Genomic DNA, 25,080 nt, shown 5'->3' with positions numbered 1-25,080 from the left:
TTGATTTTTCTTTGCTTGGTGGAAGAACATGCTGTGACTTTCTGTCAAACTTTCAGGTTTTGAGGACAAGCCAGCCTGATGCCATCATCCATAAAACTCTCATCAATAAAAGGTTAAACTGCAGGGAAGCCAGGGAAGGTTACTAAAGACAACATGATGGATGGAGAGTCGACAGTGGGTATAAATCACATGGAGGACAGCTGGTCATTGAATGAAATGTATTTGAAAAGTACTAAATTATACATTTATCTTTATAATTATAGGTGGAAAATCTTATAGGACACTAAAAACAGGTGACGGGGAGTTTAAAACGGGGCTGTACTGTAATGAGACAGTTTGGGGACACTTGAGCTCTGAAGAGTGGGGAAATTCTGCTTCTTCTTCTTTCTTTTTTTTTAATGTGCCTTCTGAATGATGTCTTCATATAAAGTATTTGCAATATTCGGATTTGTGGCCACGTGTTCTGATCTCTGCGTCTGGGTTAGTAGATTATATGAACTATAAATTATTGGTGGAAAAAAAACAACAACTTTTTCTTGAATTGGAAAATGGCCATTATGGCCATGTGATTTTTTATAAAGTGTATTTGCAACACATGATTGTTGAGGAGGTATCAACTTACCTTGAGGTAGTCATTTTCAGATCTCAAATCTTCAACCTCTCGCTGCAGGTCCTCTTCAGCTACATCCTTGTTTCCTGGCAGTCTGAATTGTGCGCCTGATGAAGCTTTCTCCACCTTGTGTTTCTCTCCCTGCGCCTCCGGAGCGGGCTGAGCGTCAGACATGCTTTCCTTGGCGACGGACGCCTCGGTTGTGCGCGGCGGCGGCGCAGCAGCAGCAGCAGCGTCAGCCGCTCCGGTCGCTTCACCCCGCGGGGTATTTTCTGCGCCCACCTGATCCCGGTCACTGGAGCCGGTACCGGACTCGGCGTCGCTGCTAGCGGCCGGAGCCTGCCTCTGCTCGTCAGACAGCGCCTCGGACTGACAGTCTGACAGGTCTGAGCTGCTGTCTGTCTGGCTGACCCGACCCAGAGGCGCCCCGGTCGGTACCCGGATCGGTGACCCATGGCTGATAGGGCCCGTCTGAGAGGCTACTTTCCCCTTTCTGCTTTTAGTGAGGATGGGACTGCTGGTGCTGTCCGGTTTGATACTGGCGGTTTTAGGCTCGGCTGCAGCATGCTGAGGCACCTTACTGGGCTTTTTGACCACAGAGGACTTTGCGTTACTTTTCGCCGTGGCTAGTTTCTCCTTCGGCCCGGATGTGATCCGCCTGGAGCTGCGGTTCGGATGGGCCAGGGGCAGTGAAGAACCCTGCTGCTGCTTGCTAAATTTAGGGGATTTGGGTACGATGGCAGGTGGTTTGGTTGAGCGGGAGTGTACATCCTTGAGGAAAGGTCTGGCCGGGGAAGGCACTCGGTTCAGTCTCTTCTTCTCCAACTGGTGGTTCTGCGGTTTGGTGTCGCTGCCAGAGCCATTGGAGCTCTCCATTATACACCGACACCGGCAGCAGGAGGGCAATGAAGGCAACGATCAATCCACAACACCGCGGAAAATCTCTGACGCGCGACAGCAGAAAAAGAGCCAGGTTCCTCTACCTTCTTCCTTCTCGGGCTGGGGATGCGCATCCTGCGTTTTGCTGAATGTTTTTACTCCATCATCTCATAAGCATTCACCAGGTTGTCATTGTAGTCCCTTCTGCCCTGGAGCCTCCTTGGAGGGGAAACGCCGCAATAAAAAAGGGATTACCGGGGACGGACGGGATGACGGACAGGTTGCATCCGCAGACAGGGCTCGTATACGGCCCAAGTTGGAAAGAAAAAACTATCAGGCAGGAGTAGCGGCAGCCCTAATCTCCTCCCACAGATCGGGTCTCCATCCCCTTCTAACGCCGGGCAGTGACTGCTGGACCCCCTCCCCGTGTCTCGTACCCCCCTTCCCACACCTTCCTTTCTGACATGTAAGATCTGCAATCGCTGCGGTGTGAGGCTCGACGCCCGTGATTTCCTGCGGGGCGCATGCGCCGCTGCCTCGCAAGCACCCAAGCACACCCCTTGTTTTCTCTGGGACCAGGTCTGACACGCTTCGGTGCGCATGTCCCGATCACACACAGGCAGGGACACAATTGGCCAATGTAGGCTACACCTTTGAAGGAGGTGTACAGATGGACTCAAGAGATACTAATACTCACCTAACCCTTATGGAAAACCATGTCAACTGCTCTTAATCATTTTAACCTTGAGACCTCAACCTGAAATATCACCATTTTACTCAAAAGTAAAACAACACTTAAACAATATATTTCAAATGACCTACTTAACATGTTGTAAAAATTAAGCTGACTAATATTTGGTGTACCTGAAATCAATTAAAAGCTCCCATTATGTCATATAGAAAAAAACAAGACCATAATCTGGTAATAAATATAGATATCTTTAATTGCATTTCATTAGTATGAGAATGCCACAAGTTATAAATACCACAGATCTGTTTTAAACATGCCAAAACTTTTTAAAGACTTTTTTAACAGATGTAGTAGAAAGTACAGTCGTCCATCTTAAAAGGAAACACATTTCAAATGAAATCAATTCAAATGTATATTTAAAACACTGAGTGGTATAAGGCTTGGCTATTAAAATCAAAGACCACAGGGTTAGTGCCAGAGGCTACGAGACAGGGGCCAATCGAAAGGTTTGAGTCCACAAAAAGAAAATACAAAAGATGTTTGTGGTTTTAAAATAAAAGTGATAAGTGTATGCAGTAAAGTTTGCTGGCTGATAAACTCACTGAGAGCTCTGCTTGAATATCAGAATCTGTTGTTTTGTTTTGGTATGTACCTAATCACCTGTTAGACTACAAAATGTGCCCTTCTAAATCCACAAAAGCTGCTGGAGCTTAACATAAATCTTCAACAAAAACAGAATTAAACAGCGAGTCATTTTTAATCAGGTTCTTTGAACGGGTTTGTCCCTCCTTAACCTCGCACACGGGCTTTTTTACCTCAACATGAACAAAAAACCCCAGAAAGACTCACAGTGCTACATCGCTAATATTGCATTAATTTACTGAAAAAGACGGAAGAATTAAAGGATTATAAATGTCTATTAAGACACAAGGACTTAACATGCATAGCCTAGTACAGTAAATGTGCAGGTAATGGCATTACACCACGTTGTTCCTCAACAGCCACATCATTCATTTAAAACTGCTGACCCTCCCTTCTGTTAAGTTCCCCTTTAAGCTGGATATTTAAGGTGTTTTTTATTTGTTATGAAACTCTTAACAAATCCAGTCTGCAATAAAAACGAGCTGACAAACGTGTCCTGAGCCAACTACTACAAAAACAACCTTGAGTTCCTGCACAACAAACTTCTCTCATCTGTGTCTCAATTCAAAGGAAAAACAGAAACAAGAAAACACTTTACAGTATTAGTAACAACCAAAGCAAAGGTTAAAACCATGGTGTGGGTTTATTAGCAATACCTAGTCCTCATTTCCATCTAAAAACTCAGCATCTCAACAGGAGGACGCCTCAAGTGAAAACACAGTTCCCTAAAAGACTACATTACCCATCTCTCCTTGCATTACCATATAGGCGTATGGAAGAATTAGAAGCAGCCGCCTGTGAGGCAGCACTGATCTTTTAATTTGAAAACTAAACTACAAGTTTAGTCATGTACTCGTTTTTTCTTCATGTCAGTTTAACTAAGTCAGAGGGATTGTAGTGCAAAAACTTTACAATTTATACAAATGGGAAATGATCCGTTTCAGCCTCTTTAATATCTTAAGGCATAGAAATAAAATCTGATATGATCACCACAACCACACCGCCACTTTCTGCTGGCCACAAAAATCTGCACCCTGTGCAGTCATTACAACAACACAGCGTATTTACATTGTGTGCTTTTGTTTACCTCTAGTCAACTTGTCTCATTGTAAATATATCTATGAATACGATTATAAAACTTATTTCTCTACACCTAAAATTTAAACCAAGCTGCAGAGATGTGAGATATTGTTATCCCTTTTCTGTAACATGATGCAGAGATGCAAGGTGATCGGGGCAACTCAGACAGCACCAAACGTAGTGTCTGGTATTTATGTTGACTGTTGATTCATAGAAAACAAGAAGAGAATGAGCTGTTAGGCCCTCGGTAATCCCTCATCTGGTTAATGTGCAACTGCTACCAGAGGGCTCTCTAACCTCCAAGGCACCTGCGGGGCACAGCTAATCTAGCGGTCTGAGGAATGAGGTAGACTGGGTCAAGTGTAGACAGACGCGTGGTAGGAGTTGGGTGATTCACTATGCCTAAGTGTTAGTGTAGCACATGTCAGTGAGTACAGCTACAAAACAGGAGCGGAAACAGGGGAAGATGATACTGGTTGTTTAGAGAGTCCATGCGTCTTAAAGCAGCAGTCTTTAGCTCCAAACTGCTGCTGTTTGCTGCCCCCCAGTGGCCAGATTGGTACTCTGCATGTGATGGGCTGTGTGTGCAGTTGTGTGTGTAAAGGATTGGGGAACACTCTGGCTCTCAGCAACAGCGCATGCGAGGAGGCGGCAACTCCGGAGGCACTTCCGGTTCAGGCTGCAGAGACAACACGCTGTTGGAAAGCTCCTTGTTGGAGACTTCCAGAGGCATCTGTTGAACCAAGAACAAGTCAGACAACACAGGGTTAATGCACCAAAGTTTTACAAGCATGCTTCAACTGATATCTAATACTTTAAAGGATAATCTAAACATTTAACTCAAAGGCTGAATGAGCTAAAACTTCTGAAAATAAAACCCATCATCAGCATTTCACAAGATACAGAGAGGGGTTTTGTTTTCCATTCATTTAATTAAAGAAAGACAAAAACTTTTTTTTGCTATGCTAGTAAGGCACCAACCTTGCTAAGGATGTCGTCCACAAGCTTCAGGAAGATCTCATCAACGTTGAAATTATCCTTGGCACTCGCTTCGCAGAAACGCATTCCACTTATTCTGGAGGCAAACTGAAACACCAAAAGATCCTTTAGCTCACTCCCGATGAATGATTACACAAGAGAAGGAGTTGAGCTGAGCGACATACGAACAATCTATAACAAATGAAAACGTTTCATAAAAGCTAAAGGCTATATTGAACACACTGTCAGTTTTTGAATGGCATCAGTAGTATTATTTTGAAGCTCACACAGTTTATATTCAAAGACACAGACTGACACTGAGATCACCATATCTGAACATCTTTTCTGTCTGTGATGAAATATTCTGAAGACTGCAGAGAGAGCTAAAGGCTCTCCATTCTTCTGACCGATTAGAATTCTGAGGGCGATAGTCCGTGGCATCACACCGACTGATGTGCAGACCTTTTCCATTTTGCACACAGAGTACATCGCTGAGGTGATTACATCTCTGAAGATAGAGCACATGGACATTATCCCTAACTCCGGTCTGGATGCCTTCGGTCCTGACTGTGAACACATTCTCTTGCCGACTTCTGATGAGTCACCTTGGAGAAATGTTTTCTTTCAGCCTTCGGAACAAATTTAAAAATCGGCCATTCGAATTAGTCTGTCTGAAGGAGACGCACAGCCAATGTAATCACTGATGCTGTCATCTCCCTTGATGAATTTAAGTATGCTCAGGCTCCCAAGTTAAGTTGCTGCCCACCAGGAAAGAGATTAAGCTAAAGGCAACAGCTGGTCAACCAAGTTCAGTTGAATTACTGGTACAAGCGTTACCCTCTCTCCTTGTTGTTTGGAGATGATCCGATCAGTCTCACAGTCCAGTTTGTTTCCGACCAGCAGAAGCTCTGCTTCCTCTGAGGCGTACTGACACGAGACAACAGAAACAAAGCAAGGACACATCAGCGTCACGTTTCATAAAAGTCAAACCAGAAGGTGCACGATGACACCTTAAAAAACCAGCATGAATGAGACTACAGCCGGGACTAAAGGGCCAATCTCAGGCTCATTGTAAAAACAATTCATTTTTTATGTAAACTTTAAAGCCAGGTATTGACAGAAGTGTTATGTCTCTGAATTAGAGGAATGACTTGTGACATTTTCTGACATGTCTGGCTCTAAATAACAACAGAACAACACAAAACATACCAGAGAATCACAGCAGGCTGACAGTTTGTTTACCTTGTCGATCATTTTCATCCATTTCGGCAGGTCATCAAAGGTCTCCTGCTTCGTGATATCATACACCAGCACTATTCCCTTTGCACTTCTGTAGTAGGCTGATGTGATGCTGTTGAATCTCTCCTGGCCAGCCGTGTCCCTGGATCAAACAAATGGATGAGTAAAGTCTGTGCGCTCAGAGCGTTACCTTTAAGACCTAAAGTAATACCTAAGGACTGAGAAAAACTGGGAGAAAAATAGAATTCATTGAGAAAGGATGATGAAGAGGTTGATGCTAAGAAAAAAAATCAGCTTTCTATCACATGAACATCTTAATCAATAAACCTAACTGCAGCTTAAAATGTGTCTTTTTTGTTTTTAGTTAGAAATGTTTTCATTCAGTGATTGTGTTAAATCTGCATTTATCTGGTATCAATCTTAATCAAACATACATCACAGGAGGAGTTCTAACACGAGACACCTACACGTGTGTCGTAGTAAAAAGTATTAAAAAGCTTTCAACAAATATTTAAGATATGTCCAATAACACAATATACTGAAATGATATCAAAATAACAGTGAGATCTGCTGCTCTATTAGTGAGGCCGGTGGTGTAAACAGATGATTTAAGAGGGTCAGAATAAACACAGCTGTAATCATTATAAATGTATATAGCACTTAAAATTATTTAAAACTAATAAACACTTTCAAAAACCTTCATCGCTGCACTACTTTAACACATTTTCATAAAGTATTTATGGAACGCTATCACATGTCTATTTAAAGCATGTGCATCCACTTTAGGTTGATCAATAACAAATCAAAACAAATGTAGATTTATTTAAACATCCCACATTATTCTTTGGATAGTGACACTTGGTTTAAAATATTTGGCTTTATTGTTTTGTATTTTTTTGATTGACTTGAGATCATTGTGGTTCTAATTACAACCCATCTGAGACATGTGATTGTGGGTCAGCAGCATGATTAGCAAAGCTCGACTCACAGTGCGGTGTTACTGTACCTTCAGCCAGACAGAATCTCCCCGTCCCCCATGTGAGTCACAGTCAGGCTTATGAGCAGGAGAGCGGACAGACACACAGCGGCACAATGGCAGGGTTAGCTTAGGCAGTGATGGAGCTTGATGTGAGCATTTCAACACGAGAGAGACGAGAGACACGCTGAGGACCGCCATCCTGAGTGACAGGCCGAGGGCGGGCGGAGGAAGGGGGATACAATGAGGCGTGGAGGTGGACGGGGTGTTAGTGAACAAGACAGATGTGTTAGTGAAAGAAGCAATGGTGTTCCCACTTTTTTGTTTTGTTTTTTTGGCCCAGCAGAGTAGATCTCAACAAGCGCAGTCATTTTCTCCGTCAGTACAAAAGCAGTCATTTGTGGCATGTCGCTGCGTTTTACAGCACAAACACAGGATGTTCTCAAAATGTAATTAAGGCCTAAATGAAGTCACAAGATACAAGCAGGCACATGATAGAATCACATCATTGAAATAACATCAACCCTTTGACGAGCACTGGTGGCTCAAACAGACTGCACACAGTTTTACAAAATCCACGAAAGAAAGTTTCACTAGCTGATAAAGCTACTGTTCAAATGTTTTATTTTATTTCATTACTGAAACCTTTCAGAGGAATCTGATGATAAACCAAAAAAATCATTACTCATAACTAAAAGTACTGAACAAAGGGAGGGAGGCTGGTGTGAAAATAAACATGTGTTAGACTATAGTGCAGGCACAATCCACAGGGCTTAACGGTAGTTATTTAAAATGGGGATGTACACATGGTAATGATAAACCCTCCACTTCTTATATAACAGCAGGACAGCCTTCTTCATTAGGAGCACAAAGACATGAGCCTACACTAGCGTACCGCTCATAAACATCAACCACTATTTACACTGGTTAAAACGTGAGTTACATGTGCAAGGAGCTTTCTTTTAAGAAAGGCTCTACAGTGTTAGCATCCACTGTAATGGATAAATAAATATCTGTTTCAGTATCTCATCAGGTACGGGGTGAAACAGTTCCACAAGTGAGCACTTCTTTTTTTTAATCATTCTTGAACAAATGTAAAAACATAAAGAAAATCAAAGATTCAACATTAACAGATGTGCTGGCCAGATGTAGACAACAACATGCTTAGTAAGATTAAGAGGTGACTCTAATGTACAGTACCACTGGAGTCATACGTTTGTAAATGGGATTTAAGAGATATACTTTCATAGCTATCAGGGAGTCTTATTTACACGAGCCCCCTCTGTACAAAACTAGGATGCACTCAGCCACCAGTCAGAAAAGCCTGCAGGGTGATGGGACAGACACAGGAAATGCTCCATGCAAAGGATTACAGGAACTAGAGACTTTTGTCCCATTACTCACCAGATCTGTAGTCGGATCTTCTTCCCTCTCAGCTCCACTGTCTTGATCTTGAAGTCAACTCCTACAAGGGGAATCAGAAACACAGATATGAAACAAAATCAAGCGCCAGCATTTCATGTTTCACTTGGACTTAAACTAGTATCATTTAAGTCAACTGTTTTTTGTTTGTTCTTCGAACAAGCAGCATTAAAATTATCTTCTGTTCCATTTGTGATCTGCCTCCATTATCTCTTGGCATGTTTTCCTGTTTGTTTCATTACTTTAAATGTTGTTCCTGAGGAGTGCCGTCGTCTGTGTTTATAAATAAAAAAGACAGGACAACAAAACTTTTTTCAGCCAGACTCAGTCTGCTGCCAAATGATTCCCTCCTCAATCCCCGAGATCAAATATACACAAACGCAGTGACGTACAGCTCTCAAAGCCACAAGGATGACAAGCTGCAAAATGGATCTCTGCCTGACAGCTGCCGTGTGTGTGTGTGTGTGTGTGTGTGTGTGTGTGTGTGTGTGTGTGTGTGTGTGTGTGTGTGTGTGTAGGTGTGTGTGTGTGTGTGTGTGTGTGTCTGTCTGTCTATTTTGGGATAGTTTCCTATGACTGACTGTTGTTTTGATCACAGGACTGTTTACCAATTCCACATATCAAGTATAAGGATTTTATTTTTCTGTAAATTGCAGAAACAACCAAAGACACCACAGTTTGTCACATATGACTCTCCTGTTCAGTGGAGCAGTTACCTCAATTTATGCATCTATGAGTTTTAATGTAGGAGATGAAGAGTGTCATTTTATTACACTTAGATTGGTTTCATTAGACGGACTATGTTCATGTTAAAATAAACATTAAAGGCTGTCAAGCAAGAAATAATGCTTATTGGGTTGAGTATGTTGTGTCAGGTCGATACTATGTAGGCAATAAGTTACCAAATATTAAAGCACTAAACCTCTCAAAGACCTGAAAGACAATATAAACCATTATTAGTCACAGATGTGTGTTTGCCTTGTTACTCATATCAACATGTCTTCACACATCAACACTCGTGTCTTCGTTAGAAAGGACAGTAAGAGCTGTCATCGTTAGCTTTAGACAGCTACCTAAAACAGATGTTAAACCATTTTTCAATCAGATTAAACAGTTAATCAGTGGACAATATCATACAACATGGAGACCATTTTAGTTTAAATGGAAACTCTCCAGGATGTAGACGGAGCCCTGCTAAGTGCTGCCAATAAAAAGTTGACAAAAACAAGTCCTCAAACGCCTCTGTCCTGTCCTTACCTACTGTCGACTTGCAAGCTTCACAGAAAGTGTCGTCAGTGTATCTCTCCATTAGGCTGGTTTTACCGACGCCGCGGGAGCCAATTATGATGATTTGAAGTTTAAAGTCAGCGGGCCGGGGAGGCATCTTCCTGCGGCGCGACTGAGCTCCTAGAGCCGGGGACGAGTTCGCGGATCCCCCGCCGCCACCACCGGCGGCCCTCCGCGGTATGTCATACCTCGGATCCATCAGTGATTCCACATTTGTAATGACAGCAAGAAGAGGACAAACACGCCGTGGCTGTCAGACAGCCGACTCGAAACACGGTTTAATAGTTTGTTTAGCCTCTGAAGAAGTTTTGGTAAAGTTTGTCACTAGCCGTTAGTTGTTGTTCAGCCATTAGAGACCGGGCCGTCATGACGTCATGACGTCGTTGACCACACTTAAGAAAGCTTCCGCTTCCGCCGCTTGCCTGTAATTTTATAATTTATCATACAATCTATGATATATAATATATATAATATGTGTGTGTGTGTGTGTGTGTGTTATTTGTTCATTCATTTTAAAACAAAAAATCCACGCTTATATTGCATAAACTGCAGTGAATACTTTATATTACACATGGAAGTTAATCAATCACATATTTTAACTGTAGCAGGTCTGTCAATAACGTTTTATATTATGTATAGCAGATTTGTGCCCTTGTATTTGCTTACACACCTCACCCACACGTAAAAATTTGCAATGTAACACATATGCCTGTATCATCTTCAGCTTCTCCACCAGTAAACTACTCAACTTGTTTATACCATTAAGAGTTTTTTTTCTTTTTTTAAATTTCACCAGAATCCCAATGTGATGTCACAAGGAGAGCACATTTGAAATAGAGCATTTTTCTCTGAGTTGTATGCAGACCCCAAACAAAGGGCAGGATCTATTTCACATTTTTGTGGGTCGGATATACCCAAATATATATTCAAAAACCCTGTCAAAGTGGACTTTTCACAATATGTCCCCTTTAAGTGTTTCATTACCCTACACACAATTTCTTTTTATATACACATTTTAAAGTAGTAGTGTAAAAACTAAGGATTTAAAATAAGACTTGGAAACTGGAGTTTATATCAAGCGACAACTCAAGGCAAATTTAAACTTTAAGACCACTTTACTGATTTGGTGTTTTCCTACTGCATTATTATTTTATCCATTTCACAGTTATAAACCTCCCTGACCTTCCTCGATACATTTAACGTAGTCACGTCATGTAGTATATAATGTTATTGGATTATGTAAAGTTTATTTATTTGTTGATCATTTTTTTAGCCTCAAAGTACTCAGATCCGGCTTCACAGTCAGTGTTTCCCATGCTGTGGTCCTAGCCGGCACCCGTAGCCTGCGACATTGGATGACGCTGAGCCCGAGGAGGAGTTCCTGCTAATCCAAACATCGACGAAAGCAACATCCATAGCTATTTATCCACACAACATTTATTGAACCCAAAAGGACTCTATTGACAACATGGCTGCTCAGAAGATAAATGAAGCTCATGAGCACATGGCAAAAGCTGAAAAATGGTGAGTTATGATAAAAAACACATCGTTTCCTTCCTTCATTTAGTAAGCATCAGTTTGATTTACTACTAGTGTTAGCTAGCAAGGCCACTGTGGCATTTCGTTTTGGGTTATGCGACATAAATGGAAATGTTTTGTATCTTCATTTCATGAGAGTTAGATTTAATTGGCAATAAAAAAGACAAGTGCGTTCATTGTAAATAAATAGCCGTAATGTCTGCTGGCTTAAAACCTGCCTGTCATCATGTTTTTGTAGCTTAAAGACCAGCCTGACGAAGTGGAAACCTGATTTTGACAGTGCTGCATCAGAATACGCCAAAGCAGGTACACATTAAAACATGAAAACAAACACATTCAGCCCTTTTTTAAACACGTCTCCAGATGACGTGTCTCACCCTGTGTCTTGTTTTCAGCTGTGTGCTTCAAGAATGCGAAACAGTACGAGCAGGCAAAGGATGCTTACCTGAAAGAGGCTGAATATCACACAGAAAACAAGACGTATCCTTTCTGTACTTAAAGGTGACTCTGTAATGACACTGTTTTCTTTTGAGTCATTTCCTTAACTCCTCCTGCAGGCTTTTTCATGCTGCAAAGTAAGTATCTTGTGTTATAACTCTGGTATGATTGAGGTGCACCACTATAAACATAAACATGTTTTATTTAAACTGTCTTTCTTTTACCTCAGAGCTATTGAACAGGCCGGTATGATGATGAAGGTAAGTTTTATCCTCAATGTAAACATTGGTTACAAAAAAAGAAAACAGAAAAGAACAGATAGTCTGTGAGTTATGCCTCTGCAGTAGATTTATGATCTTTGCTGTGTAACAGGAACAAAAGAAGATGCCAGAGGCCATCCAGTACATAGAGAAAGCCTGTATGATGTACATGGAGAATGGGACTCCTGACACTGCTGCCATGGCTCTGGACCGGGCTGGAAAGTATGATTGCAGTTTCTTTTAGCTGTCTTTAACTGTACCTTTAAGTTGTGATGAAAATCACGTCATTAATAAAAATGAAGATGCTATTTGAGGCAAGTTCAGAGACCCTTTTTTGGATTGTCTTTTTTTTTTTAAAATCTTCAACCTTTCCCTATTTTCTCAGACTGATCGAGCCTATAAACCTGGAGAAAGCTGTGGACTTGTATCAGAAAGCAGCTGGCGTCTTTGAGGTTGAACTTCGACTCAAAAACTGAATTCATGATTTTGCCAAATGTTGAGTACATCTCTTTTAATGATATATTTACATTTTCTCTCTGTAGAATGAGGACCGCCTGCGGCAGGCAGTGGAGCTGCTGGGTAAAGCCTCCAGACTTTTGGTCAGGTTAAGAAGGTAAAGAATAGAAGTTGGGGTGGAGGGGACACTGACCTTGTTCAGACATCCTACCAAACTGTAGGGGAGGCGTTTTGACCAATCATTACACTTGTTACATTGTAACAACAACATTGTTATAGGTCGTCTTTGTGCTTATTTATCAAGAGACAAGCAAGTTTTAACAGTTGGAGTTTCCCCTGGGATCACCTTGTCTTCAGTTAAAACTTATTCACATATTGGATTTCACATACTTGATCTCACATGACACTATAACAACATCAACAACCCCAAATCTGCTGATCCTTTTTCATGCATAATGTTCAACTGTAAAACGTGCTCCCCAACCATCCTTACCCTGTCTTCCTCTTGTGTTTGTCAGGTTGGATGAAGCAGCAGTTGCTCTGCAGAAAGAAAAGAATATGTACAAAGAGATTGAAAATTATCCCACATGCTTCAAGGTATGTAACTGATGATTCTCTGCTATAATGTTTTTTCTATACATCAAGCTGTTTTATAACACCACAGTTATGAACAGCTTCATTTCCAGTTCAGGTTGTGCATGTGGTGGTGTCTCTGCAGGGTATTTCCCATCAGCTCGTCTGTGTATACAGCAGTATATAAAGCTGTTTGTGCTGTGTCACCTAACAGAATTGATTTACAGAACAGACTGGAATATTAAACAAAATGCAGCAGCTTGGCTCTCTTATGTGTTTTAATACAGTTTAGGATGGTTCTGGAGTTCTTTAGGTTTGTGGGATTAATTGATTATTTAGTTTCTCTTTTATGATTTATATTTAGTTGCCCTTTTAAGATATTTTATATATTTTAAATATATAAAATTGCATTTTATATTAACATGAAAAAAGAATTCAACCGTATAATTTTGGGAGATTTCAGATAAATACTGATGATCAAGGACAAACAACAGCATGACAGAAATTGAATATGAATACATTTCAACACAGACCAATCAGTCTATCAGTCTTTATTTTCATTCTGTTTTTTCTTGTGCCTTTCACTCTTTAGAAAACAACTGCTCAAGTGCTGATCCATCTTCATCGTGGAGACTACGTGGCAGCTGATAAATGCGTCAGAGAAAGTTACAGGTAGTTTTTTTTCTTCTTCTGTCGTCTCTGGTGTTAAAAAAAAAAACTGCAAGGCACTGCACTCAAACAGAGAGTCGTAACTCAAGTGATTCTCTGTCTCCATCAGTCTACCTGGCTACAGTGGAAGTGAAGATTGCGTTGCCATGGAGACATTACTGCAGGGCTACGATGAGCAAGATGAGGACCAGGTCTACAGGGTGTGCAACTCACCTTTACTGAAGTACATGGACAATGACGTGAGTGCTGTTTACACATACCGACCTTTAACGTGGTTGACATGCTTTATACTGTGCGTGTTATTTAGCAGATGGTATCTCAGTATGTGTGCTTCACTTTGATCTGTAGTGAAGTTTTAAAGAGTTAAAGTTGACCTGTAATACTGATCCTTGTAAAACTCCCCTCTAGTGTCACAATGCTCGATGCCCTGACTAAACGTGGGCAAAGTTTTAGGTCATGAGGTAAGCGTTTCTGTGGGTAATCCCAGGATCAGTCTGCAGAGGGCGCTAAACTGCTCGTCCTGAAAATGGAAAATGCATTTTTCATTTCATGGCGACTTTTAACACCTTATATCCTGTGACACATTTTATGTCTTTGTGCCTCACAGTATGCCAAGCTGGCCATTTCCCTGCGAGTACCTGGAGGAGGAGGAAAGAAGAAGAAGGCCCCTGCACCACAAGGCGGCGCTGATGGGGCACAAGCTGCTGCCGAGGACGAGGACGACTACGAGGGAGGACTATGTTAGCCTTCAATTCCTGCGAGAGTGCCGTCTTGCCCCACCATGACACCTCCTGTGAACGAATCAAAACCTTTACAAAATCCAGATGTGTGGCTGTTTGATCTTCTATTGTAAAAACAATTTAAGAAACAAAGATTATTTAGAAAATAAATATAATAGATGTTGCAGAAGAGTCGACTTGAGTTAAAGCAGCATTTTAAGTTGTTTATTTGAGGTGGATCCTCTGTGTATCGACAAATCTTCAATGCTCAGTAATGTATGGAAGCCTGTTGTTTGTGAATATTATTTTTTTGTCTCTGTGAAGCTGTAAATTCTGCCGTTATTGTCGGTGAGTTAAGTCTAAAACGGCAATAAGTGTATAAAAATCAGAAACACTCTGAGTATTTAGCTTATGGGTAGTTGTAAAGGTGTTTGTTGTACAGAGTTAATTTATTCAGTGTTCATGGCTCAGCCTTTTGAAAAAAATCAATGAAATATATGCAATCAGCATGTAGATGCATGTTTGGATTAATTGAGCAGTAATCTGATGCAAAGTAACAAATTGGATCACATTAAAAGCTACTTAATAATGGCTCTATGGTCTCCTGCATCAGCATCTATTCAAGTTATTGAAGTCCATTTAACAGTTAAACTCTGGGTTTGGGACTGTTTTTTGTTCGTCTACCTCGATGTGTTTCCAGCTTAACCTTAAAAGTAATCATGGTGGTGTCTTTATCTTTAAGTTTCACTGTATATTCCTGAGATTGAATCGACTAAGGCTGTAAAAGGGACCCTGCAGTGAAGTTTTCAATGTGTTCTCCCTCTTCTCATATACATTTAAAGGCTGAATTTAAGTTTCTTTACTTATACATACTACTTGGTGAGATCAATTATATGCCAATTAAAATTTAATCTGATACAACATGTCTCTATAGGTTATAAAGGGATTGTTTACATTTTTTTTAAACGTGTGCCGTTGCCCACTTGCTGTGTATTCCTCGAAAGCATATCTTCAAACATTGCACATGCATCAATAAACATTTCCATTGTGTGGCATTTTATGGTCTATGTATATTTTTGAGTTAGCGGACAGATTTTTCATACATCGTATGTATTAGCGAGACTAAACAGCGTCTGCACCAAAGTGGCTTCTCACAGACGTATTAAGATTGTGCAGCTCCCCTGAGACCAAGTTCCTCTCAGAAGAGGCTCATGTCCTCTCCCTTGTTAAGTGATATTTAATGCACACACATGCTTGCTTGTTCGATCCATCCTTAGTATATAGGGTCTGAATGAAGGACTTTCACTTGTGCTGTTTTTTTAAAGAGCAGTGCTCATATTTTAGTTTTTTTAAATGCGCCTGTTTGGAACTTTCGCTTTGTTTCAATTTTCCGGGCACAGCGTTTCTAGCCGTGATTGTTTCATACCATGACCGAGAACAAAGCTCTCCCATCTCGTCCGCTGCTCTGTGTTCACATTAGAAACACTGTTCTGTGCCCGAGTACACAGGGCAGCAGAAAGAGGAAGAAGCAAGTACTGACACAATCAATCCATCCTGCTAACTGTGAATATCTTTGTCATTTCTGAGACCCCAACAACATTTAAAATAATCATCTAGAAATAGTGAACCATTATACTGATGGTTTTGTTTGTTTTTACAAGACCTAAAGAGGCATAAATAGGAATTTCCCTCTGTTTCGTTACCAGCTCAAAACACATGACAGCAGCTTTACCATCGAATAAAGAGGGCAAAACACCTTCATGAAATACTCCAAAGTACATATTTTGCACCATGCTCTACAATTAAATATAAAAACAGAGTAAATGCAGGAGGTTGTGGTCAGTGTTGGGGGCCATCTTGGAGGACCCCAAGTTCAGTCAGCTGTAGTCCATGAAAATCCTGTAGAAACAGAAGATCCTATAAAAACAGATTAAAGCAAAAGTCCACAGAAGTTTCCAGAAGATTTATTTGCAGATCTCTGGACCTCTATCATATCACTTTGCCATGACATACAGGTACAATTTCACATTTCATTCCACCCTGACCTGTTCCTCTTAATTTTTGTATTTACACGTAATGAAAATCATGAACAATAATGAAGTTTTCTATCATGCTACAATGTCCTCTAATGCATAGTTTGGACTGAAGGGCTTCCTGGTTCAGCCCTTCATTTGAAGAATCTTCTTTGGGTGTGTCTGCTCGTTTCTCCCTTCATGACTGAATGTAAAGTCGGTAGTGCCACAGTTTCTATGAGAATGTTAAAAACAGCGAGAGGTTTACAAGTGATGTGCAAGAGTCTTCCACCTTGTGCACGTTACCCTGTTTCAGCCCTCCGCTGGTCCCAACTCAGCCAACCGGCAGATGATTTACAACACGGACAATTGGCAATTTAATCTCAAACTCTGTGAGGACAAGCAGTCCATCCCTCATACATGATCTTTCTTTATACAGCCTGTGCAGTAAACATACTCAACATCACTCCATCTGAACAAAATCCACATTAAATTTCATGCCATTTAAATAGTTGTCATCTTTTCTAATATCTTTTTAAGATCCATCAAAGCCTACATGTTGTAACATATAACTCATACAATGAATATCTGTGAAAACAGCTCTTCCTGAGAAAGATATGTAGTTGATAAGAGTTTCAGTTTGTCTCATAAAAACAAAATAAGGCAAGAAAAGATTGTCCGATAATGTGTTCTGCATTGAGTGGCCTCTGATGTTTAAAAAAAGGATTTTTTTTTTTGTCTTTCTTTGTTTTGTTTTGTTTTTTTACCTCGGCCCATGTCCTTCAAAAACACTTGGGAGGAGCGAAAGCTTGTTATTGCACAGCCCCAAAGTCTCAACGTTCCAGTTGGAGGGAATTAGGAGATTGTGCTCATGTGGTCATTATCGTGCGCTCATTTGTAGATGGGAAGCCCTTAAAGATTAATGTTGCAGCCAGTTTCAGCTTCTCCTCGTCTGCCGTGCGGTTGTGAAAATGATGGAATAGAGCAATGAGGACATTTGAGTGTAAAAACCGTTCCCTATATGAGGGACGAGACTTCTTCTTCTGGTTTGGGAAAATCTTCCAAAAGGTTTTCTCTGCCTGCTTCTGAACACCAGCTGCATCTGTTCATTAGTGGATACCAAACTGTGCCAGGTTTTGCAAGGTGAACAAAGCACTGGCAAATTTGTCCTCAACTGACTAAAATATGACTGTGTTCTGTGGTTGTTTACATCAGTAAATAGTAGAAAATATCAGTTTAAAACTCGAAAAAGTGTATTCATGTGGAGCCAAAGATGTCTCACTGCAGTCAGAGCTCAGTGGATGAGGACAGAGTTGGTCCCCAGCTGCTTTGTGTGCCCTCAGCAGGTGAACAGGCTGCTGCTCACACCAGCAGAGCTCCGGTATGAAAAAAAAGCTCCCGCCTCATTTTCATTGGTTAATTTCCCCTCTCTAGGTTTCACTGAGTTTTCTCACGGGTCCACTTGATCATAGTCTCTGGTGAGCGGTAGAGGAAAATGAGTTTGGCGTACATGTCCTCCTCCAGGTCCAGCTCCCCCGTCTCTCGGACCAGGAAGATGTCCGTGCAAAGCTTGAGGATGCGGTCCACGTTGGGCAGCTCCTCAAACATAATGGTGTGGGAGATACCGCTGAAGAACTCGCGCACAAACTTGCCGATGACCAGAACCACAGAGGCGTACAGACCCATGATCCTGGACAGGAAAGAGAAGTCATCTGAGTACCCATTTAGTGAGAACAGTTTCCTTCAGGATTAATCAGGGGAACACAATTTAAATGACTTCATTTTATCAGTGCTTTTCTACCCACTCAAACCTTTTTACATCACAGGTCACACTGACTCATTCCCACTCTGAAGTCAAGTGACCATCAGAATGAAGAACAGTAATCCATTCATGCACTAATGTAACTGACAGAGCAGCAGGAGCAACTTAGGGTTGAATGTCTTGCCCATTGACACATCAGACATGTGGCTGCAGGAGCTGGGGATCGAACCCCCAACCTTCTGGTTGAGAGAGAACCTCTACCAACTGACCCACAGCCACAGGTTAAGGTAAATAAGCCCCAAACCTCTACATCTCCACCGGTTTACTTGTACATAATGGAAAAGTTTCATATTTCATTCTCTGAATGTGCTTTCCTCCAGACATTTCTCAGACACTCTTTTAATCCACATCGGTCCTACGTACCCATATCCGGCCAGGAAGCCCAAACTGGGCGGGCTGACTTGGTCACTGAATACATAAACATCCAGGCCTTCTGCAAACTTGCTTTTGTCCTCCCTTATGGTTATGGGGCCCGCCTCTGTTTGGCCGACCCTCCACCATTCCTGGACCTGACCCGTGATATTCTCAGTTCTCATCAGGGTCAAGGTGATGTTAAACATCTTTGTTTTATCAACAGCTATAAAGATAGAAACAAAAAACATCATTACAGCAACACTGATTAAAATGCAAATCAATCGCTTCTGTGAAGAACTTGCAGTTTATGTTGATTTTGGCGCCCCCTTTGGACTAAGTGGCGCCTCTTCTCTCTTTACAGCGAAATTGTCAAAGTCATCATTCTGTTACAGTAAGTGGAAAATGTCAAATAAAATAAAAGTCTGTTTAAGATGCGTGCCGTTCTCGAAATTGTGGTTGCAATTATTGTCATGAAAAAAAAAATCATTCCAGTTTTAAATATTCAATCTTGAATAACCAGCAAAAAGAAACGCACAGGAGCTTTAACAATATGTTGTGGGTGAGTAGGGAACTTTGAACAAGGTCTTTCTCTGGAATAGAAACCAGTAAATGCTGTATATAATATATTAGGACAATAGAGCTTCTACATAAATTCTACATGTATAACCCAAACTAGAGAAAAAAATCTAAAAAAAAAATTTCAGCAGAGGCGTTAAACTAAAAAGTAAATATTTTAAACTTAGTGGCTTTAAATTAGTATCAAACAATTGCTAGAGAAACCAGAAAATGTGTTTTAACAAACAACTATGCTATCAAGTTTTTCTATTGATGAAGATGATGATGCTTACCTTTATTAAGCAGCTCCACAGGCTTGGCCTCGGCATCACTGGGGGCTCGAATAAAGCGAGGGAAGATATCCTCGAGATGTCTGCAGGAAAAGAGAGATGCTTTAACAAGGCTTCAGTGCAAAGCTAGAGAAGAGGATTTCATATCATGGGAGACTTCACTGGTAAATGATAACGTACAAGTCTAAGTCAGTGACCCTACACATTTTACTTCTTGTTTTTTTTTAACCTTAATTAAATAATTTCTAAATCAGTTTGTGGTTGCAGACGAGTCTTCTTCATAACAGAACAAAGTGTGTTTTAGAAGTAAAGGCCTCCTTTTGAGCTAGCAGCCCACGTTGGAATCCCACCATCCATTGTCCTATCTCACATCTCCCGCTAACACCTCTCTAGCCAAGCTGGTTAGTAAATTGGTCAAATAAATGTAATTTTATGTGTTAAATGTGTTGACAAAATTCTCTGAATTGAGTTAAAAATGCAAAATCATACCAATCTAGTTTTTGTCCTGATATACACTTCAGTTAGATTTTTTTCAGTTGCACTGTTTTTTTTCTGTTATCAACTCTAGGTACTTCAAAAATTAAAAACCTTTATTTAAGCTGTGGATGAGAACAGTATCAAATCTTTAAATGACCAATGTGAATATTATATATTAAACTCCAGGTTATGACATCACAGAGACAGCCATGGATGTTCTCACATAGAAGCAGATCTTTGGTTCCCTCTGAGGAGCTGTATCAGTTCATCTTTAGTTTTTTTTTCCAGGTGGGTCACTCGTTTTCCAGACGCAGTTTCAGCCTTGGCACCAAGAGTTAAGTTTCTGTGATCACAACAAAAAAATATTTAAAACCAACTCAGAAGTAAATCAAATTTGTTTACCTCATTGAACTGCAGCTGTATTGAAACACAGATTTATGACTGAAATATTTGTGGATTATATTTAACTCTTATAAGGCAATCGATGTGGTTGGACATAACTGATCAATGAGCCTCTTTTGAAAAGTCCTGCAGATCAGTTCACTCAATCAACTCTTTTTCAACTCTGCCATGAGTAAACATTTAAATCTGTACGTTTTAAAGGCAAACTTCCCCCACAGTATCACAGTGAAAGTACTGACTGTGCACCAAACTTTATTCTTTATGTTAGTGCTATAGATGTTTAAAGTTGTGCATATATTAAATAATCTGCATGTTGTGAATACTTTAATCTACAGTATCATTTTCATACTGTCCAAACATACCAAACATGTTTTTATATATTAAAAGAAAATGTCGTTCAGTTACCCAAAACATGATTAGAACTCTTCCTGGGTTACGATTATCCACTGTTGATCATAGTTTTTGGCCCTCACTGACATGAACATCATCACTAGAGCATACATTACACAACGATTGGAGAACAGCAAGAAGAGACACGTGAAAACATTTAGTCCTCTTTTACCTCTGCACAGACCAGGACACGGTGATGGAGAAATCCTCCTTGCTGCCCAACATGTCTATCAGGCTTTCTCTGCTGGGTGGACTGATGGTCCACAGAGAGTTGGAGCTGCCTTTGAGCTCTGCGATGATCAGGTCAACTGACCCGTAACCCTCCAGCCACTCCAAAGCTTCCTAACCACAGGACAAAAACCCAGACAGGGGACACAACGTGATACACTTTCATCAAGCCATGACACACAGGTCAGTACTTAAAAGATATCAAAGATGAGGGGCACTAACCCTGCTTTGGTTCTGAGTGAACTACCTCATCAGTTAATAGAAGGATTCACATAAAACGTTCATTCGTACATTCACGGTCCCCAGAGGATAAAGTGAATTGCTTTTAGGGGTCACTTTACTTTCCCTCTCGTGCCAACAACAGGTGATGTGGATATCAAGAATGGCATGAAGAGTTCTGACTCTTTTGTGATTGTTGTGGCCCTGACACTCTTTTGCAAAAAGAACCTGATAAACGTGTTAGGATGTGTAAAATTTGTGAGCGTGTAAATATGGTAGCATTAGCATTTAGCTTGTCACAGTCAACCAATGTAAAAAAAACTACATCCTCAATATGACAAGTAAAGGATCATCTCTGTGGGGTATATGTTATAATTTAAGTGAATTCTGTTGGATTTCATTGAATCTCTTAGAACAGGAAAAAAAATCAAATCTATCCTTTGTACTTACAGCATCACTGTAGGTGTGCACAAAATCACGGAATTGCTTCTCATTCACACTGTGCAGTTGTTTTTGTTGAGCACTCATGGTGAAGATGGGCTGCAAGAAGAGGGTATCATTGGTAAGTTGGCAAGTCTTCTTCAGGCTTCAAACTCAATATTTCTCAATACTTATACGAGGTGAAACATTACAGTACTTTTTTTCTTTTTTGGTTTATTTGTTTTGAAGCTGTCCCAGCACTTAATTTGTCTTCTTTATAACATGTAGCCTTACTTTGGAATGAATTGCAGATTTGTTTACTTCATTGCGATGTACTCGTTGCTTGAAGAAACCACATTTAATTTGAATTTCTTAAGTATCAGATTTTTTTTCTCTTTTTTTCTAGGCTTTGTTTCTTTGACAATAAGCCAATTTATCTACAATAAAAAACAAACAAACAAACAACAGAAAGTGTGTCAAAAAACAGAAAGTGTGTCTCTACCTGAAAGCCAGCCAGGGTGATTGCAAAAGAGACATCCAGCGGTGCGTTGACGACTCCGGCTACAGACTTAACGAGGGACATGAAGAGAAGCGGGAACCAGACGATACAGATCAGCAGCGCGACTATCATCCCTCCCATCCCATACTTCACCACCTTCTTCTTCTTTTGACCTCGCGGCTGGGGGTACCTCTGCAGAGACACGCAATCAAAGACATTCAGGGTTGTTTTTCAATAACAGAACAGTTTATCTTTACTTGTGTGCCCTGATGCCACATTAACTGCTTCAAGGCTTTTATTTTGGTGAATTCATTAAAGTAAGGTTAGTGAGATGAAGTGAAGATGAAAGACAATTCCTTCCTACAGCAGGTACTTATAGAATGATTGTAAGATTGTATTGAATATTCGGCATACAGTTTATGCTACACTACCAAAAGTCAGTGAACAGCTATCACACCTATTATGTCATGGAAATGCATTTCTCAAGATATTTGGGGCATTTCCATGATGATAGGTTTTCCCTTTAAATCAATGCTATGTGTAATCAGACATGTTGACAAAATCAACAAAAACACAAAACAACTACAACATAAATACATAATGTCAAGGCCCTCTAGTGTACACTTGCCCCTTCTGCAAGTCTCAGGTCTGTCAGGTTTTAAGATAACACTTCATATTCCTCATGAGGAGCTTGATTAAGGCCAGAGATAATGTTGTCAGCTTTAACACAAAGATGATTCATAGTGTCTGTGGGGTGGCTCTGACCTGAAAGATGTATGTTTTTCACACAAATGATTATCATGACATGTATAAGATGATTGGACATTGACACACCCAATGACAGCACCACATTTAAAGTCAACAAGCGCCATTAGAAAAGTTGTTGGAAATATTTGTTTTTCAGATTTTTTATTTCTTTGTCCTTTTTTTTTTTTTTTTTACACCATTTCAGCAAAAGCTGTGGCTGACATGCCCGAGTTCAGCTGTTTAAAGGTTGTTCACTTACTTGTGAAAACACATCTTTATATAATAATTATCTGATATATAGAGATTTTCTGAGGTGACAGATCTTTGAATCCAGAGCCGTAAAAAAAATTACTTCAACAAATTACAAAAGTAAATTTCAGCATGAATTCCAACATGACAGTGTTTTGAGACGGATTCCTGATGCCACATATGAAAAACACCTTCTCTGACTCTCTCCAGCATTTCAGGATGAAGATGTGAGCGTAGATGTCCTCCACACAGATCCAGCTGGACAGAGACAAGGAGGTATCCGTCCAAACCCAGTCCATCACCGCTCGCAGCTCCGTCAGGAACGGCACCAGGCGAAAACTAAAAACAAAAGATTAAGCTCTCTTATTCTGTCAAAAGACTACATTACTTAAAATGTTACACCCAGACATTCACAATTTAAATTTACATGATTAAGAGAAAACGTTGCACACAATTGTGAGACTTGAAAAGAAAATATGTTGAATTTTTGCTCGACAACTTTCATAACGTTAAAAGTGAGTGATCATATAGACAATAACACTAACATGCTTCCACAAAAAGACAAAAACTTAAAGTAAAGAAAATGAGATGTTGCCTTCCAAATAACTGGCAGTAATTTTGATTTGAAAACCTTCAGGTGTTGTCTGTTTCCTAATCTTACAACAGCTGTTAGTTGTCGAGCCCTGACGTGACCAGAAACCTTGGACCAGTTTGTCCAGCTGGAAGACGTTAGTCTCTCCAGGCATAACTCACCCTTGAAACAGGAAGAGGTTCATATAATTGTAGCTCTTTGTGAGGAAGTTTCCCAAAACCCGAGTGGGATAACCACAGCGGATCTGATAGGCCGACAGGGCGAAGTAGATACACTTGACAAAATACCACATCTGAGCCACTTTGTTCTCGCTGAAACGCCTGTGAAGAAAAGAGCAGTGAGACAGATGTCCAAATTAAGAAAAATGTTCTTTTTATTTTTAAATACAGGCAGCTCAAAAAATCCAAAATATCCAATGTTCCTGGTTTTCTAAAACCAAAGAGTAGTGCTACACTCAAAATCCAATTTCAGCATAAAATAAAATAAAATCGTCCATATTTAGTCAAGAACATCAGTGTATTCTTTATAAAGCCACATCCAGCAAGAAGTCCAGATATAACAACTTATTTGAAGATATTCAAAGTAATAAAGGCTAAAATGAAAGAAGATGTATATTTTGTTTTAAGAAATCTTATCAAGTAATTTTAGTTACTTCACATGCATTTGTTTCCCTCTGATTTAATACAAGCCATTTAGACTTCTTTTACGCTAGTATCTTGGAATAAGACGTTTATCCAGACTTGCACGATGAATTTGGTTTATTTCAAGTGAATTGAGATAATTTGACAAAAAATAGGCTCATAGACTTGACTCTTTTACAGTGTGATTTTGATCAACAAGATCTTCTAAACTTGTTTTTATCTTTAATCAAAACTCCTCAGAGGAGAATGAAACACTGTCCACGAACAAACAACAATTCTTACTTGTCTGTGACTCCTGGCAGGATGAAGAACATCCAGAAGTGGATGCCAAAGAGCAAGAAGACCTGGAAGATGACCTTGCCCAGGACAGACTTTCGGAGATAGAGGGCCCGGTCCACCACCATGGTCCCGAACTGGATCAGAACCATGACCAGGAAAGGTCCCGGCACCTGATCCTCTGACAGAGATGACGTGATGTCTGCAGCCGAGTGTTTCTACACATGAATGCCAAAATTGTAGAAGGTCAAATGACTAGAATGTAAAGAGGAAAATAAAAACATTTAGATAACCTACACCGAACGCCCAGAATCCAAACACGATGATGATGAAGTCGACTGTGTCAGCGAGGAACATCAGCACATAGACGTCTGTGACTGCGCTGTACTCTGGATGGATCAAATTAAAGAAGAACTGCCTCATGGGAAGATAGATCTCCATGAACCTAA

General features: G+C 40.4%; 4 protein-coding genes across 7 annotated transcripts in view; 1 reads left to right on the top strand and 3 right to left on the bottom strand.

Annotated features, from left to right (window-relative positions):
* mtcl1 (microtubule crosslinking factor 1) overlaps positions 1-2,295 on the bottom strand; it is a 57,301-nt gene extending 55,006 nt beyond the window's left edge. For all 4 annotated transcript variants that reach the window (XR_013779576.1, XM_079348729.1, XM_079348731.1 and 1 more), the window contains exon 1: positions 623-2,295. Coding sequence is in view for 3 of the 4 variants with exons in the window: in XM_079348729.1 (XP_079204855.1) it covers positions 623-1,486 (864 nt within the window). In the remaining variant the exon portion in view is untranslated. The remainder of the gene's footprint in view (positions 1-622) is intronic.
* A 112-nt stretch (positions 2,296-2,407) lies between these two features.
* rab12 (RAB12, member RAS oncogene family) lies at positions 2,408-10,187 on the bottom strand. Its single transcript, XM_079348732.1, has 6 exons — positions 9,775-10,187; positions 8,500-8,560; positions 6,123-6,261; positions 5,718-5,807; positions 4,884-4,988; positions 2,408-4,635 (listed from the first exon to the last, which is right to left on the bottom strand). Exons 1-6 carry the CDS (start codon positions 10,001-10,003, stop codon positions 4,528-4,530), a joined length of 732 nt encoding a protein of 243 aa, XP_079204858.1. The 5' UTR covers positions 10,004-10,187; the 3' UTR covers positions 2,408-4,527.
* A 931-nt stretch (positions 10,188-11,118) lies between these two features.
* napgb (N-ethylmaleimide-sensitive factor attachment protein, gamma b) lies at positions 11,119-15,513 on the top strand. Its single transcript, XM_079348267.1, has 12 exons — positions 11,119-11,328; positions 11,582-11,649; positions 11,739-11,823; positions 11,901-11,918; positions 12,011-12,041; positions 12,154-12,263; positions 12,427-12,493; positions 12,584-12,654; positions 13,016-13,094; positions 13,663-13,742; positions 13,849-13,978; positions 14,347-15,513. The coding sequence occupies exons 1-12, from the start codon at positions 11,273-11,275 to the stop codon at positions 14,482-14,484; spliced, it is 933 nt and encodes a 310-aa protein (XP_079204393.1). The 5' UTR covers positions 11,119-11,272; the 3' UTR covers positions 14,485-15,513.
* An 893-nt stretch (positions 15,514-16,406) lies between these two features.
* piezo2b (piezo-type mechanosensitive ion channel component 2b) overlaps positions 16,407-25,080 on the bottom strand; it is a 75,359-nt gene continuing 66,685 nt past the window's right edge. Inside the window, exons 44-54 of the mRNA XM_079348496.1 lie at positions 24,929-25,076; positions 24,638-24,849; positions 23,876-24,034; positions 23,314-23,461; positions 22,130-22,318; positions 21,658-21,747; positions 20,933-21,102; positions 20,192-20,311; positions 19,495-19,574; positions 18,656-18,869; positions 16,407-18,160 (exon numbers count right to left, since the gene is read on the bottom strand). Coding sequence (XP_079204622.1) covers positions 17,908-18,160; positions 18,656-18,869; positions 19,495-19,574; positions 20,192-20,311; positions 20,933-21,102; positions 21,658-21,747; positions 22,130-22,318; positions 23,314-23,461; positions 23,876-24,034; positions 24,638-24,849; positions 24,929-25,076 — 1,783 coding nt within the window. The 3' untranslated portion in view covers positions 16,407-17,907. The remainder of the gene's footprint in view (positions 18,161-18,655; positions 18,870-19,494; positions 19,575-20,191; positions 20,312-20,932; positions 21,103-21,657; positions 21,748-22,129; positions 22,319-23,313; positions 23,462-23,875; positions 24,035-24,637; positions 24,850-24,928; positions 25,077-25,080) is intronic.

Source organism: Symphodus melops, assembly GCF_947650265.1.
Source record: "Symphodus melops genome assembly, chromosome: 7".
NCBI lineage: Eukaryota > Metazoa > Chordata > Actinopteri > Labriformes > Labridae > Symphodus > Symphodus melops.
Note: the sequence above shows the minus strand (reverse complement) of the source record. Positions and strands in the feature narration are given on the sequence as shown.